Source organism: Cannabis sativa, chromosome 4 (genome assembly GCF_029168945.1).
Source record: "Cannabis sativa cultivar Pink pepper isolate KNU-18-1 chromosome 4, ASM2916894v1, whole genome shotgun sequence".
Classification (NCBI taxonomy): domain Eukaryota; kingdom Viridiplantae; phylum Streptophyta; class Magnoliopsida; order Rosales; family Cannabaceae; genus Cannabis; species Cannabis sativa.
The window spans coordinates 48,438,306-48,447,363 of NC_083604.1; the positions used below are offsets into that span (position 1 = coordinate 48,438,306).

The 9,058-nt window shown below is 34.2% G+C and overlaps 1 protein-coding gene across 1 annotated transcript; it reads left to right on the forward strand.

Annotated features, from left to right (window-relative positions):
- Positions 1-695: 695 nt before the first annotated feature.
- On the forward strand, positions 696-3,451 carry LOC115712010 (uncharacterized). The gene is made up of 2 exons (XM_030640214.2): positions 696-1,177; positions 1,724-3,451. The coding sequence occupies exons 1-2, from the start codon at positions 962-964 to the stop codon at positions 2,621-2,623; spliced, it is 1,116 nt and encodes a 371-aa protein (XP_030496074.2). The 5' UTR covers positions 696-961; the 3' UTR covers positions 2,624-3,451.
- Positions 3,452-9,058: the final 5,607 nt, after the last annotated feature.

Sequence of the window (9,058 nt, forward strand, 5' to 3'; positions counted from 1 at the left end):
GAAACATTGATCCTTGGTTGAAGGTGTGTGCAAGTGGTATTTGTGTAATTTTTTTTTTATTTAGATTGTATATTTATTTATTTATTTGGCCAGCTAAAAATATTTTTATAATATTTTTATTTTTTTTATTAAAACTGGAAACGTCACCAAATAGACTCTTATTTTATTTTGTTTTGAGGCTTATTAGAGAAGTAACCCCAATATAATAATATTATTCTCATTCGTGTTGCATTAAATTTTTTTTTTTTTTTTGAAGTAAACTTGTGCTTCATTAAGATATGCAATCAAAGTATAAAGCAAACAAGTTACATGAAAGATAAAGGACCATTTTAAACCAATTCATTATCTAATCCTAATCATATCTATGCAACTCTATGAGCCAATTGATTATAGTCTCTGTACATGAACAACCCTAATATTAAGACCGAAAGATAACAAGTTTTAATGCTACTCAAAATGTCATCGAGTGGACTAGCATTCCATTTACAGGACTAGCATTAAATTATTATTTGTATTATAATTATCCATAAAATTACCATCATATTACATCAAAAACAAATTTCTTCATCGCGCTACATACGATGATGTTCATTAGATCTAATTTGGGGCATTAATAGTACTTTGCTTTTATATAATTAGAAAAGCTTTCTACCAAACTCACATTGAAAAATGTTAAGATTACTGGGTCAATCATGAACTTGGTATTTGACGACCTTTAATTTGTTTCATATGATATAGAGCTAGAACTATGCTTGTTTACTTGCTCAAGTTGACTGGCCGTTGACTTTCCCTTTCATATTATATCATATTGTCTTCCAGAAATAATTGACTTTCTTGTATATGAAGTATATTCTGTCGTCCTCACTCTGATACCAACTTTATTATCTTCATTCTACAATACTTTCGATGCAAATTCTGAATCTAGTCTGTAATTTATTTCTTCTTTTCATACTTCTCCTCCATGGATGTAATAAACTCCAATACTAGATACTATCTTCGAATTACTTTGGGAATGTTTTCAGCCATTGTTGGTTTAATCTTTCTGTCCCAAAGCTCCTTCTTCAAGATTCAATTTAACAATACTACAAGTTCAAGGCTGTTCGTTTTTGCTTCTCTTTCTGCTCTTCTCATATTTCTTGTGTTTGTGGCTCCAAGCTGGAGTGAGCTCTTGCAAAAGGTATGGAATTTAAACTTCTCTCTTAAATGCCTAATCGACTCTTTTTTTCTGGGTGTTGTTTGGTTATTGGCATTCTTGATCAAGTATCCTCGTTTTGATGTTCATTCTAAGTATAGAAAGTCTTGTGTTGAGGAACAAGGAAAGAAAATGTTACATGGAAGTCAATATACTCTGTTTTCCATCGGAGGTTTTGCTCTTTTGGCCTTGCTTTTATCATCTGATAGTCACAAAACTATAGAACTTGGCTTGTTTAGTGTTCTGATAGGCTTGATTATGGACACTTCTATGGAAATTCCAGCATATGATGATGGGCCGAATCTCCGGTATATGTTTGGGGCAGTTCTTTACTGTATTGGGTTGATTTTTCTACGCCGTTATATTGAATCATTATTGGGTAGTAGAGATAGTGATGATTATATAATTTCACCTGTTAATCTCAAAGGTCATAAAAGGGGGAAATTGAGAAACATATTTCGGAACCTTTTGGAACTATTTTCAGCAATTGTTGGCCTTATTTGTTTATTTTTATCCCCTTTTTTTGAGCAGCAATTTGAAGATGCTGAGAACTTGAAAGGTGTCTGCTTTATTACCTTTTCTCTTTTGCTTGGCTATTCTTTGCTAAAGGCACCTCATTTGATTAACAGAGTGGTAAAGAAGTGTCATGGGCAGTATTTGGTTCAAACCATGGTGAAATCTTTCTTCTTCATGATTGTTTCTGTGGTGATTTTCATGAACAAGTATCCAAGGTTTAGAATACATTCAACGTATATTGAGTCTTGTGGAGTGAAGAAAGGAGAGAGAATTTTCCAAGGGAATCAATTTGATGTATTCACTACTGGATCATTTTCTCTGTTTGCATTGACCATATCATCTCAAAGAGAACAGCCTGTGAAGCTTGGTATGTTCAGCTTTCTTCTTGAATTGACCATGGACACTTCTATTGAAATATTGGGAAATGATGGACCCAACTTTCTGTACATGCTTGGTGCTTTTGTTTATTGTGTCTTGTTAATTCTTATAAAGAGTTATTTGGATTCCTTGATGATGGAGTACAATGGCAGTTCAGTTGAGAAACAACAAAGCTATCAAGATCAAGTAGAGGATTCCACAGTCTTGAATCCTCGAGGCAAAGCTTTTGAAGATGAGCAGGAGAAGCCGTTAATTGAGATCTTAACTGGAAAACAGAATGAGCATGAGATCATAGACGACGAACTTGGTTTGGCAAAAACTGACAATACTGACGTGGGAGAAGCGAGTGGCCATGTTGCTAGACAATACAGAAATACTGGTGATGAAACATATGGTAGTGTCTCATCCCACATTGAGGATTTAAGTGGGTTCAGCCATAAAGACAGACTAAGAGCTCTAAGGAGAGAGAAAGCAAAACGAGAGAGAGCAAGGAAAAGAGAGAGCAGAATTGAGAAAGAAGATTTGTGGATTTCCTAATGAGGACATGTTGGTTCTTCCGCCAACAATCCTAGTTTAAGCAATGTATTATTGGAAGTGATGTAGATGAATATAGTCTACCTGCAGATTGTGAGCTTACTCTCCTGTGTTCATTGTATCTATGAATTGAGTCACATGCTCATGATCAAGAACTGAGACCTCATAGTGTGAGACCGATCAAACTATGATGAATTAGTCCAGTAATATAGAAGGAATTCTATGCAAACTAGTTGTAACTCAAACGAAGATTGTGGGGCAGCGACATTATAGCAGAAAAAGGATTCTTGAAAGCCATATTTGACTGGTTAGAGCACCAGGATGCCAGAAACATCTCTTCCTAATCAACAAAAAAGGAGTAACTGAACCAATTATTTTATACCATGGCTGAAGCCATCCCAACAAGTCTTTGGGAAAGAAAGAGAATCATAAGAAAGGAAAGGAATTATTGGAAAATGAAGCCGTCCATGCTATAAATGAACCAAGTATCTCATGCCTTATTTCAAGCAGATTTTGCTTTAGAAATTCATGTCTCTAAAGTATTAAGTGACAAATTCATTCGAAGAGTGTTTGACCCTTTCCTACATAAGTTTGGTGTACCATTTTCTTGTCTGCATCACACCAGATATTTCTTATACTTTGTTCCACCACAAGCAAGATCTAAGGTAGTTTTTCGCTATGCTCACTCACCTTGTCATTGCATTTAATAGAATACTACTTGTTTGAATCAGTAACAGTCATGCTTGTCTTTTCCTGCTTCAGTTAGTGTAATGTACTAATTAATTTTAGATATTGGTCCTTTTATGTTGCTCCCATAAAAGGGAAAGGAAATTAGTTAAAATGTTTCTGTTTTATGTCTTTGACTTAGCACTAAGAATCCATTGACAACATATTGAGCCATTGACACCGGAGAGAACTTCCTTCTTGTAGTTAAGGGATGTTATCATAAGCTGAAAATTTTATTGGTGATTTCTTTTTTTTTTTTTACAACTTTTCACTTTCATTTAAAAATTTATATATCTAGATGTTATAAAGAGAAACTCTATACATTTTAAGTTATCCTAATACATTCATTCATGGGGATTTATGATAAATATGGGAAAAAAAATTAATGTTTACTTTGATATGCCATAAAAAGAAAAAAAAGGTATGAGACTAATAAGCAATCATAGTTTAAATATATAAGAAACTAAACAAAAAACCATAAATAATGTTGATAAGATTTCTAAGAATAAATATGACTAGAAAAATCGTCGGGGCAGACATCATCGCTAGAAAAAGTTTCTAGAGCAAACACAACCGTCAGAAAAGTTGTCGGAGTAGACATTTTTGACGAAGAAGTAGTCATCGCCGAAAAAGTCACCAGAATTATTATCGTCACTGAAAAAGTTACCGAAGTTGTCATCGTCGTCGGGAAAGTTGTCGGAATAACACAAAAAAGCCAATTACATAAAATAAATGAATCAAAAATTAGTTCCTTAAAATAACTAAATCAAAAATCAGTTTTGAAATAACTAAATTAAAAATTGGCTCCTTGAATTAATCAAATCGAAATCTGTTTCTGAATAAAGAATTCAAAAATCGTTTCTTGAAATGACTAAATAAAAAACTAGCACAAATAAAATACAACAGAGTCTTTGCAACTTACTTGCTATTAATAGTTTGGATCAATCTTCAAATATGCTCACTAGAAAAGAATAAAATAATATAAAAAATAGGAGCCAATTAAAATTAAGAAAAAACACAATATACAAATGAGAAGGAATCAATTCCAAAAATACTGAGACATATCATATTAAATAGAACTGGTTCCATAACAAAATGAGTAAAAGTAAATAATACACAATAATTCAAAAACTGATTATAATTAAATATACATATATATAATTTAAAGCATACCACAGAACAAAAACTAGTGTGCTTTTTAGAAGATCCTTTTAAAATAGAACTTTTTCCCTTTAACTAATTTAAAATCCAGCTGAGAAACAACACAAATAAAAAACAACACGGCCTTCGCAACTTACTTGCAAACACATGGTTTAGATCAATCTTCAAATATGTTGGCAAAAAAAAAAAAAAATAATATAAAAAATTATGAAGAATTTGTTAAAATTAATAATAATAATAATAATAATAATAATAATAAAACTATATTTAAATTGGAGGGAATCAGTTCCAAAAATATTGTGACATAAATTATAACATAACCAAATGAGTAAAAATAAATAACACATAATAACTCACAGACCGTTCTAATTAAGAAAGAAGAGAGAGTCAGTTCCAAAATATAAACAAAACTAGTTGTACAAAAAAAAATGCATAAAAACATACAACACACAATAACTCAGAAATCAGTTTTAATTTCAAACGATAAAAAAAACATAAAATAAGTTGGTGTGAGTTTTGAACACCAAGTCCTATTAAATTATCAATTATATAGCAATGCAGTACAAAAATACACTAGATAATAAGCTAAACCCATGATAAGTTGACATAATCCAATGAGAAAAAGATGAGAGATTTCCTTATAAGTGTTGAAAGGATGGCCGATGGAGACAATGGAAACAGTGATGATTAAGCTGACGACATACTCCTTGTAAGTGGGAGTGTGATAGTCAGAAGTCTCGTGATCCTTAAGGGAAAATACTGAGTAAGCTGTGAAATCTCACATCACCTGGGGAGGTCAAGTGTGACGATTCTGAGACTACACAGTTGAAAAGTGCTCAAATGGATGATTTGTACTGCCTATATCAACAAGGTGCATCTTCTTTTCTGGTAGTTGTTACGAAAATTGTAAAACAGTACGCAAGTGCACGTAATCAAGCAGTAAACTCACGCAAGTGAGGTCGAACCACAGGAAATTGGATTAATTACCACTAAACTATACTTATGATTCTATTCGGCAAATCGATCATTTTCAAGATTTTAACAGAATAAAAGTAATTCAAGAAACTTAAAGAAACAAGTAAATATTAATCAAGATGAGAAGATAGGGAAGAGAATCATGTTGTTTGTTACCCAATTGTTAATGCCTGATTGCTAACCTTTTCTTGACGTGAATGACAGATTATAAATTTAACCTAACTCTTTTCAGATCTTTTAGGTTCTAAACCACATGTTCTCTAATTAATCTCTTTATTAAACTCACATGTAATCAACATTAAGTAATAATCTAAGTGTCACATAGGTCATGCAAATACTCTCTTTTCACATAGAACCTCGATTATCCAATTTTAACATTCTCAATTCTCACTTTTCAGATTTTGAATTGAGATCATAGAACATGTAGAAGGTGATCAAGCTTACACATGGAATTAAACACATATATAGATAATTTCACAAATCAAGATTGAAGGGGAAATTATTCATTAACTAGGCAAAACTTTAAACAACATTCATCATCCTCCCTAAATGGGAAATTTAGCTCAGAAAAATAATATAAACATCCATGATTAATTCTGAAATAAAAATAGACATAAAAGACAAATAGAGGGTATAAGAAAGAAACTAGATGGTGATATCGCGACGGGTCTTCAAGATTGCTTCCTCTCCTCTTTCATTCACTTTTCGGGTCACTTTCTGCTTGCTTTGGCCTTCTGAATCGTATCCCTTATATAGGAATGAGAGATGTGCCTCTAATTGGGAAAAAAATTAGAATTAGGTCAAAAATCTCATTTTTCGTACCTGGTCGCGACCACAGGCAAAACTCGAAAAACCGAGTTTCTGCCAAATCCTCAAGTCGCGACCATAGTTGCAACCATGAAAAAGCGTCGCGACTAGGCTTTAAGCTGGCCGCGACTACTGACTCCCCTTGAGCAGCTTTGGCCGATTTTTCACCAGTTTGTCCTGTCTTTTCGTCAATTGACTGAATTTGAACTCTAACGCCCCGGGAACCTAAAACAAGGAACATCAGGCGTAAAACCGCTCCAAAAGACAACAATAATCGAGAAAATACTTATCTATTAGACCCGAGACATAGGCTAAAAATAGCCTAACAAAATTCCCCCAAACTAGATTCTTACTGGCCCTCGAGTAAGACAAAAAAAAATTACTACTAACTACGCTATCAGATAATCACAATACTGCTGCCTCATGTTCTGTTTTCTTCCATTGCTTAAACTAGAATTTCAATTCCACCAACTCTAACAATTAATTTAGATGCTCAGTTTATCACACAATGCATAAACACAAAATGACATCACAATCGAAATAATGTTATAATAGTTTTACTCTTTCCAATCATTCCACAACCCGATAGCTCATAAGCTTGCATGCTTTCGTCTCTCCACTAATGTTGACAACATCCTTTCGGAATCAATAGGGATTTTTGAGGTTTAGAAAGTATGGCTTAGATATTTGAAAAACAAAAAACAATTTTGGCTAAAGATATCATAAGCACAAAAGAACCCATAAGCTTCTTAAATTTCAAAATTTCCCAAAGTGTTCCCACACTAACCATGATTGAGAAAAGATTTTTTTTCTTTCCTTTTTCCCAACATCATTGAAATATTTTTCTTTGAATATTTTTCAATCACATTTTACTTTCTTGTGTTTTTTTTTTCAGTGACATTGAGTTTACAAAATACTTTTTTTTCTTCTCAATCTTGCAAGTTTACTCTCTTCTATCCTTTCTCTCACACTATGTATTTTTCTCTCCCAAACTAATTGTATAGCTTATGATACCATTGATAAAATAGTGAAGACAAAATTAACAGTGTGGATACAAATTTCGGTTCAATAGGTGAAGAACAAAACAAGTTTAGGCTCAAAAGGGTTAACTAAGGATAATCATTTCATGGTACGCTTGAAAGGCTCAAACTATCCAACAAATGCCTAAATCATATTCCTATTGAATGTTGTCAAGGATTTCGCCTCAAAAGAATAAGACATGCAAGTTCTAAGCTATCCAATCAATCTTACCACAAACCATAGTAAAACAATTATAACATATTTTACAGATCATCAAATTGCATTCATACACAGGTTTTACAAGCCTCCAAACTAATCCAAAGAGTTAGCAGAATTAAGCACACAGTTATTTTGCAATTTCAGAGCACATTACAATAAACAGCAAAACACAATTCTTTTAGCTTATTGCCCATTCCTAACTAAAAACAGAAAAAATTAAAGCAGAAAATTAAAAGTGTAGAAAATTAAAAATTTTAAATCTCTCCCCCCAAACTAAATATCACATTGTCCCCAATGTGTACAATTAAATGCAAAGGTGAGAGACTTACCTGAGACCCTTTCAAAAAGGGTTCGGTGGCGTCGGTTGATCATACGAATAAAACCGAGGAGGTGGCGCCAAGTAATTCGGGTTCTCAATCCCGATGTTCATTCTATTGATGAGAGCGTTGAGTTGTTTAACTGGTCCCTCATCATGGATACTCCTCTGCACCATATAATTTTGCATGTGATTACTTTGCTGAATTATGTAACTCAGCTGTGCATGAGTATACTGCATTGCCGGATCAATAGGCCCAAGCAGTTGTGGGGGCTTGTCCTCCTCTTCCTCTACACTAGGCTCTCTTCGCCGCCTTCGGCCTTGTTGTTGCTCATCAGCAGGTGGTTGTCCATAAGGATGAGGCTCTTTAAGCGTGATGACCATACTGATGTCCATCTTCCTCTGTGGTACCACAATATTGTCATATTCCAGTTGAGGCACATCATATGTCCTGCAAAGCTCAGTGATGACACCCGCCAAACCAACGCCACCACCCAAGGCTCCTTGAACAATCTGTTCAATGCTCCCTCAGATAACTTGTCCAATGTTGATATTGTACCCCTTCATGATGGCGTACACATATTTGAGTCTATCCATCTGGACATCAGAAAAATTTTTGCTCGGCACCAACTGAGCACTCACAAAGTACAACCAGATTTTCGCCACCAGGTTGATTTCACATCGGTGCAGAATATTGGGCGACCCGTCTTGCCCATCATTATCGTGGAATCTCAGCCTCGGAAATCCCACAGTTTCAGCCACATCAACCATGTCAAATTTTTCTTCCTCCTCAATAATTCAGAGGCGTTGTTCTTCTCTTGAGTAGTCTGGGACAGCGAACATAGCGTTGAAGGCATCAACTGTAGCGGGAACCTTCTTACCCCGCACCTTAACTTCCCCATTTCTGCGCTCGGGCCAATTGGCGAGAAAGTCACATGCCATGGTGACATTGGCCCAGCCCCTAGCATCAACAAAATTGCCCCATTTCATTCTTTCAATTTGGGCCCAAATTGTCTCAAACCTCGGTTGACGCCTCAAAGGATTTTCAGGGAATTCAATGTTGGGTTCTATGCCCTAAATAAAACTCATTTCAATATAATCAGATTTACTTATTAATATAGATCAGAATTAACATTTAATGTTGCATGGTTCACATGATTTATTTCATGATTATATGTACATAATGTATAAATCATCTGAAACCCTTTTCACAT